General features: G+C 42.3%; 1 protein-coding gene across 1 annotated transcript in view; it reads left to right on the plus strand.

The window, feature by feature from the left end:
- Nucleotides 1-1,903: 1,903 nt before the first annotated feature.
- Nucleotides 1,904-23,446, plus strand: part of ADGRE3 (adhesion G protein-coupled receptor E3) — a gene marked incomplete at both ends in the record, with an annotated part of 36,860 nt that continues 15,317 nt past the window's right edge. Inside the window, 6 exons of the mRNA XM_080819633.1 lie at nucleotides 1,904-1,922; nucleotides 3,281-3,400; nucleotides 6,436-6,591; nucleotides 11,332-11,402; nucleotides 16,506-16,689; nucleotides 20,479-20,598. Coding sequence (XP_080675759.1) covers nucleotides 1,904-1,922; nucleotides 3,281-3,400; nucleotides 6,436-6,591; nucleotides 11,332-11,402; nucleotides 16,506-16,689; nucleotides 20,479-20,598 — 670 coding nt within the window. The remainder of the gene's footprint in view (nucleotides 1,923-3,280; nucleotides 3,401-6,435; nucleotides 6,592-11,331; nucleotides 11,403-16,505; nucleotides 16,690-20,478; nucleotides 20,599-23,446) is intronic.

The raw sequence follows: 23,446 nt of genomic DNA on the forward strand, positions 1-23,446 counted from the left end.
ACATACACCACACACCCATAATACCATCATCACCACAATGAAGTCGTCAAGCATATCCATCACCTCCAAAAATTTCCCTCCGTGTGTGTGTGTGTGTGTGTGTGTGTGTGTGTGTGTGTGTTTGGTGAGAACACATAACATGAGATCTATTCTTTTAACATATCTTGAAGTGCACAACACAGCATTGTTAACTATAGGTACTACATTTTATGGTAGAATTCTAGAACTTATTCACCTTATGTAACAAAACTTTATACGCTAGCCCCTGCTAACCATCAATCTATTCTCTGCTTCCGTGAGTTTGACTACTTTAGATATTTCATATAAATGCAATTGTGCAGCATTTGTCCTGTGTTTGACTTATTTCACTCAGAGTAATGTCTTCTAGTTTCATAGATATTGCCACAAATGACAGGATTCCCTTCTCTTTTAAGGCCTAATAATATTCCATTGTGTATATATACTCTACATTTTCTTTATCCATTTATCTGCAGGACCCACTTTCTCAAGGGGTAACCAAAGTTGCAAATAAGGTGACTGATCACCAGAGTAAATGTCAACCAGTACACACCAGAAGAGCCACTGATTGGTTGTTCATGTTGAAATATTTCCACACCATTTGTAAATAATCCTTGTCCAGAACTAGTTCCCACCACACTCCTGCCAGCCCAGACCCTGCCCTGAGACTCCGCCTACCTCCCCACAATTCAGCAGCTAAAATAATATCTGCTGCAGCAGAGAAGGGTCTCCAGTGTCCTCTGATTGGCCAATTCCTGCACCATACCAGCTGTTAATATTGTCCTTACAAATGGCAAATTATTCTAGACACTAGTATGTAATAAGGAAATGACAAGAAGGTGAGGAGAGAACTAGCAATCAGAGTGTTATCGGATTTCTCAGGAAAGGGAAAGAGAAGTCACCCATCCATCCAGTAATTTCAGGTCTTTGCAGAAACAAGAACATGGCTGCTGACCCCACCAGCAGGTAGGAAGGTTTGGGGAAGAGAAAAGAACACTTTATCAACCACGGTAAAGGCAGTCTGAATTTCCCAAGAAGACAAAAAAATACTTCCCTTCCAAGAAATGTTTCTAGAATCTCACCAGTCCTCCCCCAAGAAGAGGACCAATCCCTCTCCATTTGAATCTTATAACCAAAAGAATGTGGTGGAAATGGAGTTGCATGACTTCCAGGGCTGGATCTTAATGGGAGATGTAGTCTTGTTGCCTGGGGCACCCCTACTTAGAGCTCTGAATTATCATGGGGTCTGCATGCCTGAGGTCATCATGTTAGGAGGAAAGCCAAATTCCCCAAGTCTGAGGCTACGTGAAGGGATGGCAGCTCCCATCCAGTTCCCAGCTGCTCCAACCCCAGACACAGCCTGACTGCGACTGTATAAGAAACCCCAAACCAGAATCACCCACCTGAGCTTTTCCCAGATTCCCAAAACACAGAAACCATGAGAGATAAGAAAATGGTCATTGCTGTTTTAAGCCATTACATTTTGTAATGTAATTACATTTTAGGTGGGACTAGGGTAACTTCAATTCCTGTGCATAGGGGCGCCTGGGTGGCTCAGTGGGTTAAAGCCTCTGCCTTCGGCTCAGGTCATGATCCCAGGGTCCTGGGATCGAGCCCCGCATCGGGCTCTCTGCTCAGCGGGGAGCTTGCTTCCTCCTCTCTCTCTCTGCCTGCCTTTCTGCCTACTTGTGATCTCTGTCTGTCAAATAAATAAATAAAATCTTTAAAAAAAATTCCTGTGCATAAAAGACTGGGATCAACAGCTATGGATAACTGACACACAGCCTTTGGAGAATGTCCTGGAATCTTTCCTCATTCAGTTCATGTGTCTCCCTTCTGCTTCCCTGTTCCAGGACTCTGTTTTCTGCTGAGTTTATCAGAAGTTATGGCTCAAAAGACCAGAGGTAAGTGCTCAATGCCTGACTTCCCCACAGCCAGAGACCAGGAAGGGTGTAGACCAAGGGCACACCTGGAACCACTCACATCCAGCACGGAGCTAGAGCAAAGGGTCTTGTTCTGGCAGTAGAACTCAGGGATGTTGGCTCCTGTCATGCTTTTTAATTCATCATTTCATCAAATTTTAATATATTTTTTAAGTTTCATTTATTTAAGTTATCTCTACACCCAACGTGGGGCTCAAACTCATGACCCCAAGATTAAGAGTCACATACTCCTTCCCACTGTGCCAGCCAGGCGCCCCTTAATATATCTTTTAACTTTACAGTCCTTTGTCTATTCATTTGCTTTCAGTAACCACCATATGCTCAATGTGGGAATAAAACAGCAACTGACACGCACAAAGTCTCACAAAGTGAGCATTCCAGTGGCAAGACACAGAGCATGATGGTAACCATTCCATTCTGATCATAAGCAAGCCCCCCCGCAAAAAAAAAAGATGAACAAGATGACATCAGGTTAACTTTAAACCCTCTGAGATCTCACTAGATTCTGATTCAGCAGGTCTAGAGTGGGGCCTGAGATGCTGCCTTTCTAGCCAACCTCCAGGGGATGCCTTCTGAGTAGCCAGACTGTCTGCTGTGGCCCCCATCATGTTCCCAGCTCCCACTCCCCATGAACACTGCACAGTTCTCAGATTTCTCCACTGGACCCAAAGCTTGAGATACTTCCTCAGCTCAGTTCATTCCCAAGAGGGCTCAAATTAAGATTTTTCCTGTCTCCTTGTCCAAATGAAGTTATACACAGGGTTACAAAGATCATGTGTACCCATATCAGGATATACCTCCTGTGGACCCCTACGAATTCGAATTTTTATAATCCTAGCTGATACTTTCTATGTGCCAGGCACTGCCCAACACACTTCATATGTATTAATTCAATTACTCTTCACAATAACCCAGTTTACAGATGAGGGTATTGAGGCACAGAGGGGTTAAGACATTTGTGCAAAGACACACAGCTGGTAAGTGGCAGAGTCAGGATCGAACCCAGGGTCTCAACCAATTCTTTCCCCCTTTTATAAATTCTGCAGTGATCTTGAGAATAGCACAATTTCATCACCTTGAAATTTTTGTGTTAAAATTATTTAACACCAACCTCTGTCCTTTATCATGCAAAAGAATCTCACTTTTTTTGTAACTTAGGTTTGGTGTCTCTCACTTTTTAATGTACTGAGATCTCAAAGGAGACAAAGAGTGTAGGCTTCCTCATCCTCAAGAGATCCCGGTCGGAGGCCAAGTCAAATGATAACAGGACATCTCTTAACCCCAGTGGACGTTTGACCTGCCTCTTCTTCTCCCTGCAGTTCACTGTGATTGCCCCCAGCATGCTGACTGTGTCAACAGCACTTATTGTACTTGCAAACATGGATACACTTCTATGCATGGGCAGGAATTCTTCACATATCCCTTGGCTACATGCGAAGGTAAGGGATGATTTTCAAACCATCCAGAGGCAGGAGTGGAAGGAAGACAGCGTAAGGACTATCTATGGGGAGGCAAATACCAATAATGCACACTGCTAAAAAAAAAAAAAAATCTAACAACTCCACCGTGGTCAAGAAAGAAATGCTTTCATGAAATCAGTATTTCTCCTTTTTTTTTTTTTAAGAGAAAGAGCAGGAGTAGAGGGTTGGTGGAGGGGCAGAGGGAGAGGGAGGGAGAGAGAATCCCAAGCAGGCTGCATGCCCAGCAGAGCCCAACATGGGGCTCAATCTCACCATCCTGAGATCATGACCTGAGCTGAAACCAAGAGTCGGATGCTTAACTGACTGAGCCACCCAGGCACCCCATCATTTCCCTTTATTTACTTGGAAGTCCTAATACACTATTCCACCCCATTTATGACTACCTTCTCTTAACTTCATATTCAAACATGTGTTTCTCAACTATTATTTTTTTTAACTCATCAATTATTTCCCCTTTCAAGATGCATTGTTTGCCCTATCATTTCAGATGAAGGGAGTGAAAGTACCCTCACCATGATGAGTACTGAGTGACATACAGAATTGTTGAATCACCATATTGCCCACCTAGAACTAAAATAACACTGTATGTTAATTATACTGGTACTTTTTTAAAAGATCCTTCATTTCACCCTCACTTCTGCTCCTCCAGTGAAGAGATAAGATCTTTAAAATATCGTAATTTCAACCCCTCCCCATCTCCCCTGCCACACTCCCCCTTAATTTTAACTTTATCTCAAGGTTCACTGCTCACCCCTGCTTCCTCTTCCCTTCATCTCCCCCTACATTGAGGTTTCTGTACTTCCTCGTTTCACACTCGTTAATCTGTTGTTTGTTTGGAGAATTTTCTCACATGCTTTCTTCAAACTGGCCCACATAGATAATGTCTCTCTCCATGAATGCACCATCATGTATTTCTTTGGCTCTAACGAGTAGGTTCTATCCTGCCTCGGAGGGAGCTTTTCATTCCATCCTCTTATCCAAGTGACTCATCAGTGAATATCCCAGTGATCACAGAACCAACTGTCTTCAAGCTTACAGGGTCGCAAACAAAAATCCCAACGCCAATCTGAATCTCTTCCCTTCGCAGTGACTTCTGTCTCAGGCTTAGGTTTCTTGCAGACGCCCCAGGAAGAACATCCCTACTCTTCATTGGCTGGGGGTGCGACATGAAAACTGGAAGGGAGGCTGGGGAGAGAGTGCCTGGGTGATGGGAACAAGACAGCCTCCTCAAAACAGAACAGTGGTTGAACAGACAACCGAGAGCATCTGCTCTATTATATCACAACGTGAAAATTCCCAGCTCCGTGTTTGCCATACCAGATGGGGAAATCACACATCTTTGCTATCCACCTGACATTTATAAAGGGGCTACTGTGACGCTTAGGACTGGGGACACGTGGACTTCATCAAGACATTCTAACTCAATTAGTTAATCTAGCAGGTGTATTACTCTGCTTGGGCTGCTACGACAAAACACAGACCGAGTGGCTTAAACAACAGGAATTTATTTGCTCACAGTTCTGGATGCCGGGAAGCCATGATCAAGGTTCTAGCAGTTCCACTTTCCCAGGAGGCCTCTTTTCCTGGCTTGAAGATGCCTGTCTTCTTACTCTATCTTCACACGGTCTTTCCTCACTCTGTGCACATAGTGGTCAGGCAGGTGGAAAAGCTTTCTTGTCTCTTCTTCTACAGACATTAATCCTACCAGATCAAGGCCCCATTCTTACAACCTCATTTAACCTCAGTTACATCCTTAGAGGCCCTATTTCCAAATACAGCCACACCAGAAGTTAGGGTTTCAACATGTTGAAATGAGGAGATATACATATGGTTCATAACAGCAGACATACTCAATTTCCCACTTATATGCTCTCAGCACTTGCCATTCTTTTGCACACCAAATCTAAGGCTCTCTCTGTCTACTGGAGACCACTCAGTTCATGCTCAAAACAGGTGGACGTACTAGAGAGTTAATTATCCCTGCAAGCAGTTCTCTGTCGATAAATAAGATTTGGCAGATAAAAACATTGCCAGCAAAAGCCAAATTATGGAAAGACCCCAATGTCCATCAACTGTGAATGGATAAAGAAGATGTGGTGTGTGGGTGTGTGGGTGCATATGCATGCAACAGAATATTACTCAGCCATCAAAAAGAATGAAATCTTTAAAAAAAAAAGAATGAAATCTTGCCATTTGCAATGACATGGATAGAGCTAAAGTGTATTATGCTAAGCAAAATAAGCCAGTCAGGAAAAGACAAATACCATATGATTTCACTCATCTGTGGAATTTAAGAAACAAAACAGAGGAGTGCAGAGGAAGCAGGGAACAGAGAGAGGGAGGCAAACCATAAGAGACTCTTAACTACAGAGAACAAGCTGAGGGTTGCTGGAGGGGAGGTGGGTGGGGGGTGGGCTAGATGGGTGATGGGGATTAAGGAGGACATTTCTTGTAATGAGCCCTGGGTGTTGTGTGTAACTGATGAATCACTAAATACTACTCCCAAAACCAATATTACACTATGTTTTAACCAACTATGATTTAAATAAGAACTTAAGAGGAAAAAAAAAGATTTGGCAGATAAGTACCCCATCCCCCCTCACCCCCTGGGGAGTCACACTGCAGCATGTGCTCTACACTGCCTCCCAGAGGGTCCCAGGGGTATCAAGTCCCAGTTGCCCACAATGGAAACTTCCCTCTTTACTTTCTGCCTGGCTTTCCCTGCCTTATTTCACCACTTCCCTTCCAAGGTTTTCTGGGATCACCTCCCACATAAAGTACTTGAACATGAATTCTTGTCTCAGTGTCTACTTCTCAGAGAATCCAACCAAAGTCAAAGAGGAAAGAGAAGAACAAAGACAACCCACTAACTTAACTGAGTTGTCCTGGAAAACCAGGACAGATTGGGTAGAAAGAGTATGGCCTCTGGCACATATTAGATGTTCCATAAATCTTTGTCAAATTAATGGCCAAATTCCTCCTTTGTGTTCCAGATATTGATGAATGTAAACCACCCATTAGTATATATTGTGGAGCAAATGCTGCATGTCAGAATACCGATGGAGGTTTCTACTGTCACTGTAATCCTGGATACAAACTTCTCTCTGGGGCTCCACAATTCCAGAATTCCAATGAAAACACTTGTCAAAGTAAGGAAATTCTTGTCTTCTTTTTTCATTGAGTCTAACACCAGATAAGTGTGTGTGTGTGTGTGTGTGTGTGTGTGGTGTGTAGAGAGGCTAGTACATGTTTCCATTTTCTGGAGGTAAATTGATGATGGAAAGAGGATACAAAAAGAAAGAAGGAAATTTAGAGAAATAATGGGGCTAATAAGACAAGTGGACTTTGGAAATAGAGATAACAAGGTGCTGACTGAGACAGGATTCTTTGAGTTGCAAAGAAGAGCTCACTCAAGCTAACTTAAACAGAAAAGGTGAGTTCATGATAAGGATGCATGGTTGTGTCTTGGAACTCAAGAGCAAGAGCAAAACAGGGCTTCTAGAATGAACTGAAATAGGGACTCTTATCAAGACACTTCAGGCTCGGAAACTCTTTGGGTCTGCTCCTTTCTTCTTGTTCATTGCAAACTGGCTTTCTCTGCCTCTTTAGTCCACAGAACAGGAAATACACCCACTGAGAAGTCCAAATTTTACCATTGTTAATGATCAAACCACCCAAAGAGAGATCAACGGACTCTCTTTTGGACTTAATTGTAAGTTCTTTGGAAATGTACCAATTAGTCCAGTTTGAGTTATATGCCCACCCTTAGATCTGTGTTGAGGGGGAAGCACCATATTGTATAAGCATGAGCACTCTCATGGAAACCACATAGACAGGGAAATCTATGCACAAGAAATGTGGGAGATGTAACTGAGAAACACAAGGGGAAGATGGTGGGGTAGGAACATCCTGAGCTCACCTCTTTCCATGAACACACCAAGGATGCAACTACGTAGAGAGCAACTCTCTCTCTCTTTCTCTCTCTCCAAGAGTGACATGAAGACTAGCAGAGCAGCTCTTCCACAGCTAAAGAAAGAGCTAAATCCACATCAAGAAAGGTAGGAGGAGTAAAGACATGGTCAGGTCAGGAACCGAAACCCCCAGTGAGACAACCACAAACTGGAGGAATGTTACAAGTGCAAAAGTTCTCCCTGAGCCACAAAGAGTTCAAGCTCACACCCACCTGGGGACCTGCACCAGAAAGGCAAGCTCCCATAATGTCTAGTTTTGAAAATCAATAGGGCATACTGATCAATAATTACTTTAAATGTAAATGCTCTAATCAAAAGACTTAAGGTGGCCAAATTGATTTTTAAAAATCCATCTATATGCTGCCTGCAAGAGACTCACTTCAGACCTGAAGACATATATGGATTGAAAGTGAAGGGATGGACAAAGGTATTCAACCAAATGTAAACAAACAAGCAAACAAAAAGCTGGGGTAGTGATACTTACAAAGGTCGTCCTTACGTAATGATAAAGGAATCACTCGAACAAGAGGATATAACAATTGCAAATATCTATGCACCCACCATTGGAGCACCTAAATATATAAAGCAAATATTAACAGACATAAAGGGAGAAATTGACAGTAATTCAATAATAGTTGGGTACTTTAACACTCCACTTACATCAATGGATAGATCAGACAGAAAATCAGTAAGGAAATAGTGGCTTTAAGTAATCTCTGCACCCAGCATGGGACTTGAACCCGTTACCCCAAGATCAAGACTAAGGCTCCAGCCAGGAGCCTCAGACCTAAAATCTTCAGAACACAGTAAAAGCAGTTCTAAGAAGGAAGTTTATAATAATACAGGCCTACTTCAAGAGACAAGAATAATCTCAAACAATAAAACCTTAGACCTAAAGGAATAGGGAAAAAAAAAAAAGAACAAAGCCCAAAGCTAGTAGAAGGAAGGAAATAATAAAGATCAGAGAAGAAATAAACTAAACAAAGACCAAAAAAAGCAATAGAAGAAAGTCAATGAAACTAAGAGTGGGTTCTTTGAAAAGATAAACAAGAAATAAACCTGTAGTCAGGCTCATCAAGAAAAAAAGAAATTAATTCATTAAATGAGCAGATAGACCAGGTTATATAACCCACAGAGCTGTTGCGAGGACTAATTGAGGCTTAAATGAAACACTGCAAACAGGGCACTTAAGACAGTGCCTACAAATGTTTGCTAACATAGTTCATATTTCATCTGATTCTCCAAAGTGTGTATGTAAGTGTGTGTATGTATATATATATCCTTGCTCCTTGGGCAGAAGACATGAATAGACATTTCTCCAAAGAAGACTTACAATGGTCAACAGACACATGAAAAAATGCTCAACATCATTCAGCATCAGGGACGTACAAATCAAAACCACAATGAGATACCACCGCACACTAGTCAGAATGACCAGAATGGCTACAATGAACAAGTTAGGAAACAACAGACGTTGGTGAGGATACAGAGAAAGGGCAACCCTCTCACACTGTTGGTGGGAACGCAAACTGGTGCAGCCACTCTGGAAAACAGTATGGAGGTTCCTCAAAAAGTTGAATATAGAGCTACCCTACAACCCAGCAATTGCACTACTAGGTATCTACCCTAAAGATACCAATGTAGTGATCTGAAAAGGCACATGCACCCCAAAGTTTATAGCAGAAATGTCTCCCAAGACATTTCCCAAGATAAAGAAAGAGCCCAGATGTCCACTGATAGATGAATGGATAAAGAAGACGTGGTATGTATGTGTGTATACACACACACACACACACACATACACACACACACACACACACACACATATATGTGTGTGTGTATATATATATAATGGAATATCACTCAGCCATCAAACAAATGAAATCTTGCCATTTGCAACGACATGGATGGAGCTAGAGGGCATTATGCTAAGCAAAATAAGTCAATCAGAGAAAGACAATTATGTGATTTCACCCACATGTGAAATTTAAGAAACAAAACAAAGGAGCATAGGCAAAGGGAGGGAAAAATAAAACAAGATGAAATCAGAGAGGGAGACAAACCAGAAGAGACTCAACTACAGGAAACAAACTGAGGATTGCTGGAAGGGAGTGGGGTGGGGGGATGGGGTAACTGGATGATAGGTATTAAGGAGGGCACAGGAAGTAATAAGCACTGGATGTTATATAAGACTGATGAATCACTGAACTCTACCTCTGAAATTAATAATACACTATATATTAATTAACTGAATTAAAAAAAAAAAAACCTCCCTGCTCCTACTAAAAAGGCCATGGGGAAGTTCAGGCAACTGTTTAGTATCAAGATTATAATTCCCACCAATAGGTAGTGCTCCTGCAAGATTCAAGCCCAGGTTCCCATATTTCCCCAAGTCCAAGCTGGTCCTGGAGGTGCATAAGCTCCAAAAGTGAGCTGGAGTCCATATGGGGAAGGTGAGAGACAAGAGCACAAGCTGGTGGGTAGGGGTTGCTGGGCCATAAGCCCACCACTAACTCAATCAATAAATAGTTGTTGAATGAATTAATATGATTGAACCCAAAGTGAATGAGCCTTTTGCTAGGCAACAGGCCCCTCTACTGACAATGTACAAACTGGAATTCTACCTGGGTCCTGGTGTTGATCTGTTAAATGCGCTCTCTTGTACAAGGAAAAGAAATGCCTTTGGTTATTTTCCCAATTTTAAGAGCTCTTCACAGTCCTCACACATGGATTGAGTCCATCTGGAGTTAGTTGTCACCAAGGTTGGAGGTCCAAGAAAGCCCCCTTAAAAAAGTATGCAGCTTTCAGCCAAAAGTGCTGTTTTTGACAACAAATATGGTTTGCAATAACAAATGTATTCTAGACTCAGGGTTGTAAGTCAAAATTCCTGAACTCAAGATAAAAAGGACGAATGGGTAAGGAAGATGTGGTCCATTTACACTATGGAGTATTATGCCTCCATCAGAAAGGACGAATACCCAACTTTTGTAGCAACATGGACGGGACTGGAAGAGATTATGCTGAGTGAAATAAGTCAAGCAGAGAGAGTCAAGTATCATATGGTTTCACTTATTTGTGGAGCATAACAAATAACATGGAGGACATAGGGAAATGGAGAGAAGCGAGTTGAGGGAAATTGGAAGGGGAGGTGAACCATGAGAGACTATGGACTCTGCAAAACAACCTGAGGGTTTTGAAGGGGTGGGGGGTGAGAGGTTGGGGGAACCAGGTGGTGGGTATTACGGAGGCCACGGATTGCATGGAGCACTGGGTGTGGTGCAAAAACAATGAATACTGTTACGCTGAAAAGAAATAAAAAATTAAAAAAAAAAAACAGACCCTTAGCTATAGAGAACAAACCAACAGTTGCCAGAGGGGAGGCCGGTGGAGGGATGGGTGGGACAGGTGATGTTGATGAGCACCGAGTAATGTACAGAACTGTTGCATCACTATATCAGACACCTGAAACTAATATAATGCTGTGTGTTAATGATTCTGGAATTTTTTTAATTAATAAATAAAAAAATTTTTAATTAAAAAATTGTTTCACTTACTTGTGGAACATAAGAAATAACACAGAGGACATTAGGAAAAGGAAAAGAAAAGTGAATTGAGGGAAACCAGAGGAGGAGATGAAGCATGAGAGACTGTGGACTCTGAGAAACAAACTGAGGGTTTTGGAGGGGCGGGGGGTGAGGGGATGGGTGAGCCTGGTGGTGGGTATTAAGGAGGGCACGTATTGCATGGAGCCCTGGGTGTGGTGCATAAACAATGAAACTTGGAACACTGAAAAATTAAAATTAAATTAGAAAAAATAAAATAAAGTATGAGTTCAGCCCTTCTAATCACCTTTCTGTCCACCTCTCCACCCTTTTACTCTCGGTTCCAACAGTAACTTCCCTTGATGTTTTTTTACAGAAACCACTTCCTCAGCGACAACCAAAGCCATGAAGGATGTGAGCACAAGCCCAGCCCTTGAGCCGAGTCAGGTAAGAAATGTTTACAAAGCCCAAAATTAGCAAGTGGATGTGGATACTATATATTATATGTCTACTATCCATTGTATATCATCTGTGTACCATAAGTGTGTGATATGTCATATATATTATGTATTCTATGTTATGGTATGTAACATAGCTTAATATAATAGTTTTTAATTCTAATATAATAGAAATTAATTATAACACAATAATACTCTGCAATATATAATTTATATTATGTATAACTGTGAAATATACAAATGTATTTCACCTTGTTTATCACTCTATGTATACTGCTATATATCTCATAGTAGAGATAGAGTGTGTATGTACATACGGATGTGTGTGTGTGCACATGTACACACATGTGTGTATACTGCCCCCTAAAGATAGGACTGATCCCAGATCAAGAAAGAGTCTAAGTGAAATTATATTAGAGTATGCTGATCTACAACAAAGAGACCCAAATATCCAATAGCTTTAAAAAGATGGATCTTTATTACTTTCTGAGTTAACAGTCCACGCTGGTGAAAGGACTCTGCTCCATGAGGCCATTAAGGGTATCCACATTCTTTCCAAACTTCTGCTCCACCATCCCCTGGCATCTTGTCTTCAATGACATGACCCAAACCGGGTGGCTGCAATGTGGCATTTGTACCGGTGGGTAGAGGGGAGATGAGTCCAGGACAATCTGTCTAGAGCACAAAGTGAAGAGGGGAGAGTGGAGAAAAGGGATACATCTACTCGCTCGATTACATGCTAATGAGGTTATAATAATTTCCTTGGAGATATGTCTTAAAGCAACAACCCAGAAGTTGGAGGTATCACAGCCAAAACTAGATGCAAGGGAAGCTGGGACAGTGTGGTCTGTATATGGGGAACATGGTCCGGATAAAATCTAAGGAATTCATTCAATTAGTAAAAGGAGGGGGAAGGGGAATGGATATGATAGGCAGTTTAAAAACACAGACCAAGAAAGTGCCTTTTAAAACAGAGGAGCATAGAAGAAGGGAGGGGAGAATAGAAGAGGACAAAATCAGAAAGGAAGGCAAACCATAAGAGACTCTCAGCCACAGGAAACAAACCAAAGGTTGCTGGACGGGAGGGGAATGAGGGATGGGGTAACTGGGTGATAGGCATTAAGGGCAGCACATGATGTAATGAGCACTGGGTGTTGTATGAAACTGATGAATCACTAAATTCCACCTCTGAAACTAATACTACACTATATGCTAATTAATTGAATTTAAATAAAATTGAATTAAATTTTGAAAAGTGCCTGTTAGGTAGTAATCACTTAGTGTCTGTAAACTGACTCTGAATGTTAACAGAGAGAATGACCAGTGTCTCTGAGAACCTAGAGTCTAGCAGAATGGGCTCATCCTTTCCTCTCCCTATTCCCCACCCCTACCCTGCTCTACTCCAGAGGGACCATTCACATCTTGCCCTCCAAGCTCCAGGCCTCCAAGTACATGCTGTTCTCTCTGCCGGCAACTCTGTTCCCAGTTCCTCACCTGGCTGGGTTTCTTCTACCCTTCTCTGCTCAAGACTCAATCCAGGTTTCACATCCCACTGGATGGTCTCCCTAAACCCTTCCATATGAGTTTGTATCCATTTCTCCATGTTCTTCTACGGCGGTCAGAAGAGGTTCAAATCACAGCATCACAGTGACAAGTAACATGGGCAAAATGACACAACCCTCTGTATTAGGGTTCTCCAGAGAAAGAACCAACAAGAGACATAGATAAAAGAGATTTGTTATAAGGAATTCACTTATGCAATCATGGAGGCTGACATGTCCCAAGATCAGCAGTGAACAAGCTAGAGATCGAGGAGAACCAATAGGGTCATTCCAAGTTCAAACTCAGAGATCTAAGACCACAGAGAGCTGATGTTTCAGGCAAGCCTGAAAAACAACACCAAAACAAACAAACAAATAAACAAACAAAAAAACATGAAACAGTGTCTTAGCTCAAAGCAATCAACCAGTCAGGCATTCAGGAGGGAGATAATTCCCTCTTACTCAGACATCGTGTTTTGTTCAGGCCCTAGACCGACAGGATAAGGCCCACTCAAATTGGAAAGGGCAATCTGGTTTACTCCATCTACCCATTCAAATGTTCATTTCATCCAGAAACTCTCTCACAGACACACCCAGAATCATGTTTGACCAACTATGTCTGGGTACCCTCTGGCCCAGCCAAGTTGACACATAAAATTCACCATCACACTCTGCAAGACTGATTTACTCATCTGTAAGATGGGGGTCTTCATGGCACCTTCCTCCTTGGAAGGATAGGAAGGTTAGATGAAATACTGTATGTAGAGCACTTAACACAGTGGCCTGGCCCAGAGTACACCCTCCATCCAGGTTACCCATCGTTACCTCTGGCGGACTCGCAACATTTCCATGACGTGTTGTCGCCACTTAGACAGTGAGCTTTCTGAGGGCAGGAATCAGCCCAAGCCCACAAAGGGAGTTCAACAGTGTTCATGGAAGTAGTGAACAATCATGTAATTAACAGGAACATTTCATTATGAAGGTTCACTGTCCATTTCCTCCAAAAGTTAAACATATGCTGGGTCCCGTATGACACAGCAATTCCACTCCCAGGAATACACCCTAGAGACTCAAAACATATCATTGCAAGCCCATGTTCATAGCAGCATTATTCATGGTATCCAAAAGGAAGAAACAGCCCAAATGTCCATCAGTAAATGAATAGATTTTTTAAAAAGTGGTATATCCATATGGTGGAATATTATTCATTCATAAAAAGGAATAAAGTTCTAATTCATGTTACTACATGGATAAACCTTGAAACCATCATGTTGGGTGCTAAAAGCCAGACATAAAGGTCATACAGTGTAGGATTCCATTTCTATGTGACATGTCCGAAACAGGCAAATCCATAGAGACAGAAAGCAGATTAGTGGTTTCCAGAGCCCAGGGGAAGGAAAAATGGGAAGTAATTGCTTAATGGGTTTTATCTCAGGATGATGGAAATGTTCTAGAACTACATGGAGGTTGTGGCTGCACAACACTGTGCACATATACTAAACGGCCGTTGCATTGTGTACTTTAAAGGGGGGCATTTCATGTTGTGTGACGTTCGCCTCAATTAACAAATGCATTACCAGGAAAAGGTACAAAGCCTTCATGCTGGATCAGACACTTCAATAGCAATTCTGAAGTGTAAATACTTTGGTGCCTACTATGTACGAATGAATTTAAACCAAGATGATTTCTGCTGTCATTTAGAGGACAGAGATATGGTTTCTATATTGGGCAGGAATGGAAGTTGCTTGTAAACTAGCAAACTCAGCTCAGAATTTTCACAAAGACTCAGAGCCAAAGAGCAAAACCTTGAAAAGATTTATTTGAACCCTTGTTCTGAATGTTCCTCCAGCCCTTTTGATGATTGCTCTACTTAAAACGCTTTCATGTAATAACCTTTTTTTCCCCCAAGAGCATTCATGCGACCTATGAACACTTACTGAGCACCTACATTTGCCAAGGACAGTTCTAGGTGCCATTTTGTGAGTGAGACAAAGTCCCCATCCTGTGTAGTACTTTAACATACAGGCATACCTCACGTCATTGTGGTTCATTTTCTTGTACTTGCATTGCGATTTTTACAAATTGAAGGTTTGGGGAACCCCGTATGGAACAACTTTATTGGTGCCACTTTTCCAACAGTGTTGACTCACTTCATGTCATGTCTCTGTGGCACATTTAGATAATTCTCACAGTATTTCAAGCTTTTTCATTATTGTCATATTGGTTGTGGTGATCTGTGATCAGTGATTACGACTCGCTGAAAGCTCAGGTGGCAATTAGCACTTTTTAGTAATAAGGTATTTTTTAGTTAAGGTTTGCACATTGTTTATTTTGATTGATCGGCTTTTTTTAAGTTTTTATTTTAACTCCAGTTAGTTAACATACGGTGTTATATGAGTTTTAGGTGTCCAATATAGTGACTCAACACTCTCACACATCACCCAGGGCTCATGGGTGAAATAGGTGATGGGGATTAAGGAGTGCACTTGTTGTGATGAGCGCCGGGTGATGTGAGGTTTGTACGTTTTTTGGACAGAATGCTGTTGCACTCTTACTTTTATATGTCCTGGGAAACCAAAAACTTTATTTGAATAGTTTTACCGCGATCCTCACCTTATTGTGGGAGTCTGGAACCAAACTTGCAATATCTCCGGGGTGTGTCTGTGCAACAAATCCCCTGGGGAGCTTGTTAAAGTACAGATTTGGACTCAGGACCCCAAGAGACTGCATTCCAAACGAGCTGCCAGGTGATGCTGATGCTGCCGGTCCAAGGACCACACTTTAAGTACAAGGATGTGGGGATTCGCATAAAAATCATCTTTCAAGTCGCCTATATTGCAATTATATTACACCGATATTTATAAAAATTCACCTTGGCTCTTCATTCTTCTCCCCTCTGGCTTGTCTCTTTGTTTTACTTCATAGATAAATTTCTTGACTTAAAAAGACCAGTTAGAATGTCTTTTGAGCTATAACTCTACTTCACATTTTCTCAGCTTTGGCACCATTGACACCTGAGTTTGGGTCACTTTCCAGAGGGGTCGGGGAAGTGCTGTCCTGTGTGTTACAGGGCATTGAGCGGCATCCCTGGCCCCCACCCACCAGATATCAGTAGCATCCCTCAGTGATGACAATCCAAATGTCTCCAGACATTACCAAATGTCCCTGTGGGGTCAAAATCGCCCTAATTGAGAACCACTGGTCTATTTCTGGCAACCTTACCACTTCCCCTGTCAGTAAAAGACGTTCATAATAACGAACCTTCATCTGGTGTGTAGCAGCCAAAGAGACTGTTCAATAAAGGTAGCATCTCTTAATTCATTTAATATTCCCCAAAATTCTATGGGGTCCTTTTACTGTGTCCATCCTAATTTGGGAAAACTGAAGCACAGAGCAATTGGGTGATTTTTCCAAGTTCGCACAGCTGGTCAATGGTGGATTGAAACCAGGTCCTCTGGTTCCAGAAGCTGCCTTCTCATGCTTTCTACATTCCCTCCGGGTGTGAGATCTATCAGATTGGATTTGTTTTCTTGTTCTTTGTATCTTCAAAGCTGCAACGTGTTGTTGAGACATTCGAGTCACTTCTCACTAATAGAACTCTGCTGGGAACGGGAGAGAAGGAAAAAGTCGCATCTTGGGCCACAGGTGTTCTCCAGACTTTGGAAACAGATGCTCTAGACACTGCCTTGAAATCCCCAGAGCAAAAAGTCCAGAAAATCCACAACAGTACTGTGGGTAAGAAGAGGATATGGCCTGATACACACAGGGGCTAATTATGAGCTGGAGTCTGAGTTACATAATTAGAAAAATAAATAAATACCCTGCTTGAGTCCATTTATATAGACTTCTAGAAAATGCAAGCTAATCTACAGTGATGCGGGGAGGAAGGGGAAAATTTGAGGAGACTGTTGGGGATGAGAGACATGTTCAGTATCTTGATTATGGCATTGGTTTCATAGGAATATAGTATATTCACAGGTATATACAGTCAATAAAACTCATCAAATTGTACACTGTATTATGTACAATTTTTTTCACATTAATCACAGCTCCATAGACCTGTTTTAAAAAAAAAGAAAGAAAGAAAGGGGGTGCCTGGGTGGCTTGGTTGGTTAAGCAGCTGCCTTCTGCTCAGGTCATGATCTTGGGGTCCTGGGATCGAATCTTGTGTCAGGCTCCCACTTAGTGGGGAGTCTGCTTTCCCTTCTGTGCCTCCTCTGCTCCTTCTCTCTCTGCTCTCTCACTTGTTCTCTCGCTCTCTCTCTCAAATAAATAAATAAACAAATAAAATCTTTAAAAACATAAAGGAAAGACTGCCAATAGTTTCCAATCCTGAATCTGGGATTTGGGCTTAAAAGTAATTTTTTTGGCTTGTTTGTTTTTTTTTAATCCAAAGCCTACTGCCTACTGGCCCATATCACAGTTCCATCCCAGAAGGAACATCTTACTGCTTATTTTTGAAATAAAAATACTTTTATCATACTTGTCATACGTATTCATACATATTCATAATGTAACCACATGACAAGACATGTTAAACAGCTTGATCTTAGTAATCATTTCGCTCTTATAAAAAATAAAAATAGGGGTGCCTGAGTGGCTCAGTGGGTTAAAGCCTCTGCCTTCAGCTCAGGTCATGATCCTGGGGTCCTGGAATCGAGCCCCGCATCGGGCTCTCTGCTCAGCAGGGAGCCTGCTTCCCCACTCCCCGCCTGCTTCCCCACTCCCCGCCTGCCTCTCTACCTACTTGTGATCTCTGTCTGTCAAATAAATAAATAAAATCTTAAAAAAAATAAAAAATAAAAACAAATAAAATAACAGAGCCAAGTGTTAAATTTTTTAAAAATAGGAAAAAAACACATAAACGAAACTAAATTTAAACCGGCCAAATCTGCCCACAGCCCAGTCTTCCTATCCTATAACCACATAGATGCATGTCTGATACAGATGCATATTTGCTGTGTTTGTGACATTGTACATACAGTTTTTACTCATTACATCACCAACATCTCTCTGTGTAAATTATATACATCATCATTCCCTACATTATTGTTTTCAATGGTTTATCAAATTGCATTGTATGTAATTTATTTATATTGTATGTTTATTTATACTGTAGTTCCCTATTCTGGGAAGTGTGGGTGGTTGCCAAGTAACCCCATGAAAAAGACCATTGAAAATTTAACTGTTTGTATTTTTTTTGTATTTTCTTTTTTTTTTTAATTTTTTATTTATTTTCAGCGTAACAGTATTCATTGTTTTTTCACCACACCCAGTGCTCCATGCAATCTGTGCCCTCCCTAATACCCACCACCTGGTTCCCCCATCCTCCCACCCCGCCCCTTCAAAACCCTCAGGTTGTTTTTCAGAGTCCATAGTCTCTCATGGTTCACCTCCCCTTCCAATTTCCCTCAACTCCCTTCTCCTCTCCATCTACCCTTGTCCTCTATATTATTTGTTATGCTCCACCAGTAAGTGAAACCATATGATACTTGACTTTCTCTGTTTGACTTATTTCACTCAGCATAATCTCTTCCAGTCCTGTCCATGTTGCTACAAAAGTTGGGTATTCGTCCTTTCTGATGGAGGCATAATACTCCATAGTGTATATGGACCACATCTTCCTTATCCATTCATCCGTTGAAGGGCATCTTGGTTCTTTCCACAGTTTGGCGACCGTGGCCATTGCTGCTATAAACATTGGGGTACAGATGGCCCTTCTTTTCACTCCATCTGTATCTTTGGGGTAAATACCCAGCAGTGCAATTGCAGGGTCATAGGGAAGATCTATTTTTAATTTCCTGAGGAATCTCCACACTGTTCTCCAAAGTGGCTGCACCAGTTTGCATTCCCACCAACAGTGGAAGAGGGTTCCCCTTTCTCCACATCCTCTCCAACACACGTTGTTTCCTGTCTTGCTAATTTTGGCCATTCTAACTGGTGTAAGGTGGTATCTCAATGTGGTTTTGATTTGAATCTCCCTGATGGCTAGTGATGATGAACATTTTTTCATGTGTCTGGTAGCCATTTGTATGTCTTCATTGGAGAAGTGTCTGTTCATATCTTCTGCCCATTTTTAATATGATTATCTGTTTTGTGTGTGTATTTTCTTAGGATAGATTCATAGAGGAAGAATCATTAGGTCAAGGAGAAAAGAAACATTTTATAGACTTTGACACATCTCACCAAATTGGCCTCCAGAAACACTGCTGTGTTTCTATTCAACCCAAGGATATCTAAGGATCAGTGTATGCCTATCTAATCATTTTGCTTTACCAATTTGTATGATAAGATAGTTTATGCTCTATAAAAATAATAATAATAATTTTTTAAAGATTTTATTTATTTATTTGACAGAAAGAGAGAGAGATCACAAGTAGGCAGGCAGAGAGAGAGGGTGAAGCACGCTCCCCACTGAGCAGAGAGCTCGATGTGGGACTCGATCCCAGGACCCTCAGATCATGACCTGAGCCGAAGGCAGAGGCTTAACCCACTGAGTCACCCAGATGCCCCTATAAATTTTTAAATATAAAATAAAACCCCATGCCTAACCTTCTTGGAAAACTAAAATCAGGACTCATTCATTCACTAGAATCAGGACTCATTCATTCATTTCACTCAAAATTAAACCATTTTTGAGACTACAATAAGCTCTCATCTTTCCTGACCTGGCCAGGTCCTAACTGATGGGACAGACCAGTGCCCTCATCTCACTGGGTTTCATTCCCCTCATCAGGGAATAGACAGACACGGGAGGAATGTACCCATCACCCAGTTTCAACAATTTCAAACCCACAGCCAGCCTCCAGCCATCTGCTAATATTTAAGTTAAATATTTTCATGATCTTGTTTCTTGATGGCAATTCTCCTGTGACTTCATTTTCATCGGAAGCATGGTTCCCTATTGTAGAGATAAGCCATCAATTATTAAATCAATCCTCCTTGTTGAACATTTAGATCATTTCCTATTTTGCACACTATCATCTCTGCTGCTGTGAACTTTCTTGTAGCTAAATCTACCCTCCCATCCATGATTGTTTTCTGAGAATAAATTCCTAGAAACAGAACTGTTGTTTCAAAGATGATTGCTAGAGGGGGCTCCTCGATGGCTCAGTCAGTTGAGCCTACCACTCTTGATTTCGGCTCAAGTCATGCTCTCATGTTCGTGAGATCGAGCCCCACACCAGTCTTCGCGCCTAGGACAGAGCTTGCTTAAGATTCTTTCCCCCCTGCCCCTCCCTGTGCTCATACTCTCTCTCTCTTTCAATAGGTAAATAAATTTTAAAATTTTTAAGAAGATGATTGCTAGAGAACAGTAGTTGAGAACTTGTATTTCAAGAGTTATGGTCTTACTTAACTTTTGAACTTCAGTTTCCTCATTAGAATAAGGGTCCCTCACAGGTTATTTGACAATGTACGGTGCCTGGCATGTCCTAGACATTCAGTGATTGTCACCCGTCCATGTTGCTATGCATGTTTAAAACTGATAATAATGGCAAGCTTGCATATTGCTTTTCTCACCAGCTATTGAAACTCGAGTTGTTACAGACAATTGCTCTGAAGAAGGACAGATCTTCAGCTTAAACACCCACATGAACTCAGTGGACATCCATTGCAATGACGTCGTGCGGGGAAACATACAAGGTACACTTGGTGGCTGTGTTCAGAACGTCTAAGACACACGGATCACTATCGCTGTATGAGTCATGGGGAGAGTCACCAACAGGCTCCTCCCAAATGGGTTTGTTACCCTAAGACTGTGTCATTTGAGTCTTTTCCTTAAAAAAAAAAAAATCTTCCCAAAGTGGAGGCTTTCTATTGTCCAGCATGGAAGACCTTTCTTTGCAATTTGGGGGCTGCTCTGTCCTGGTCTCAGTTGGGGTTCACCCAAATGCAGTCCCTGAGAGAAGGGTAAGGAGTTTATTTGGGGGTGATTCCAGAAAGCATCAGTAGGTGTATTAGTCAGGGTTCTCCAGAGGAACAGAATCAATATGGTGTGGGGGGGGGCAGGGGAATGGAGGGAGAAACGGGGACAGAGATTTTAAGAAATGAGCTCCTGTGATTGTGGAAGGTAACACGTCTAAAATCTAGCCAGCAAGCTGGAGACCCAGGCAAGAGTTGATGTTGTAGCTGCAGACAAAGACAGGCTACAGGCAGAATTCCTTCTTATTTGGGAGAAGGCAGTCTTTTTCTTAAGGCCTTCAACTGGTTGGAGGAGGCCCACCCACATGGTGGACAGTACTCTGCTTTACTCAAAGTCTATTGATTTAAATGTTACTCTTGTCTTAAAAAATACCTTTACAGTAACACCTAGACTCACGTTTTACCCAATATCTGGGTAGCATGCCCTAGCCACACTGACACATAAAATTAACCATCCCAGTAGGGGAGAAAAGAAATGAGACAAGGAAGAGGAGACAGCCAATACAGGCATTAATTATTATGGTAGTGAGTAAGTCACTGCTGGTGGTAACCATGACTCATCTCACTGAGCTCTCCCATCCTAGGAGAGAGCACTGCTCTGATCCATCAGTGGTTGAGGGCCCTGCCATTCTGCCCTGTGTACCAATCCAACACATTCACTGCAGGCAGTTCTCCTAAGCAGAGAGTTGCCATTGCTTGCAGGAGAATCCATCAACATATAAGGAACCCCAGAGTGCCAAGCGAATAAAGTTAGGATGTCGACAGCACCTGCTACAGCTTGTGTATGAAGGAATGGACTGTTACCATTAATGGTCCCAGTATTGCCAGACTTTCTATTTTTTCAAGAGAAACCAAAAATTGGGTGGGTTGCACCTTCCATTTTTAAACTTGGTCTTACAATAGCTGGCCTATCGTTATAATTGCTGTAGCATGACAAATGGGGTCTTAGAATCCAATCCTGTAAACGTGGGGTACAGCTGGTTTGTACTAACAGCGAAATGCCCCAACTGAAAGGATCAAATGTGGACAACCAACCACATGCTGAACTGAGGAAGTGTCATGAGACAATCAGTTCCTATCACTTCCTCTCCTCCCCCAAAGAAGATAAGAACTCGAATCCCCCGTGTTTGAGAATGGGTCGGGCAGAGGGTGGAGGCCAACCTCCAACCACACAAGTTCACACTTGCCTGGTCACCAGGAGTTTCTTCTGAATTTCACAATTTGTAGAAAGTGTGCAAAACTCCACAGCGCAAGCCATACAAAGCACACCTGCAGCCCGACATGCTCTCTGATCACTTTCTGGGGTACTGGATTAGGATTTCACATGTGAATTCAGTGACAGCACAGCTCAGCCCACGAGAACAGCCTACATTGAATTGTTTAAGGGAGTTACAGACCTCATAATGTGATTTCATGTGCCCGAAGGGGCACCTGGCATCGAAGTACCCCGTGGAGGACTATTTACCCTCCCCCAATGGGCCCTATAGTCTCACTTCCGAGCATTTGCACTGGCTGTTCCTCTGCCAGGAATGCCACCCCCAAGCCACGGGGTGAACTATTACTCTTCAACATGGTTCAAATGTCACCTCCTCTGTGAAGCATCCCAGGACTGCCCACTTCCACCACAGCACCAAAGTCGGACCCTCCCTCCTCTGCACTACCCCCGTCTCTTGAACCTGCCTTATCCTGGCATCTAACATGTTGTGTTGTGTCTTGACTGTCATGTCCTTGTCTCCCCCACCATGCTGGATCCCCATACAGATGGCAATCATGAATTATTTTTCTCCGGTCACCAGTATGGGCTCATTATGTAGAGAACACTGATGAATGTTCACTGACTTAAATCCATGTTTAGGTGAAGGGCTCCATGTTCCTAATGAGAGAAAGCAACCCATTGAACGATATGTGACAAGCTCCCAGAGGGACATTTCTCTGTCCATGTCCTGTCTAGGGCAGGATCCTTCTTTGTCATGGGGACCACCCTGTGCCCCATAGGCTGTTTAGCAGCACCCTGGCCTTTATTCACTAAACACCAGAAGCAAACACCCAGTGTGGCAACCAAAAATGCATCCAGACATTGCCCAATGTCCCCAAAGGGGGCGGAATCGCCCCCCGCCCAGTCCCATGGGAACTGCTTGTGGAGAGTGACCTTATACCTGACCTTCAAACAGTAACAACTTTAAGACTGAAAGGAGGTGCTATCGAATTACACCAGACACCCACCAGAGGTGGACCCAGACGGTCCTTGGTAACCCGAAACATACAATCCCATCACATCCTCTCCCTGTAAAACCTCCCGGAGAACAAAACCCAGGCTCCTGGAAGCTGACTGTGGACATCCACAACCACCCTTCTCTTTTCTGCTTGTGATTTTGCTCTTAACCAGAATACTTCAGCCCCAAAATAAGTTATTTCTATGCACAAGAACAGGTGGACATATCACCTGCCCGTCTTTTCCAACCACCCACCACTGTTTCATTCTGACAAATGGAAACTGTCATTAACTCAGAGAAACAGAAATGAATTGCTTCTGACCCCTCAGGCAGGACCAGAGAAACCTGATTAGAGA

This window comes from Martes martes, assembly GCF_963455335.1.
Source record: "Martes martes genome assembly, chromosome: 1".
NCBI classification, from domain to species: domain Eukaryota; kingdom Metazoa; phylum Chordata; class Mammalia; order Carnivora; family Mustelidae; genus Martes; species Martes martes.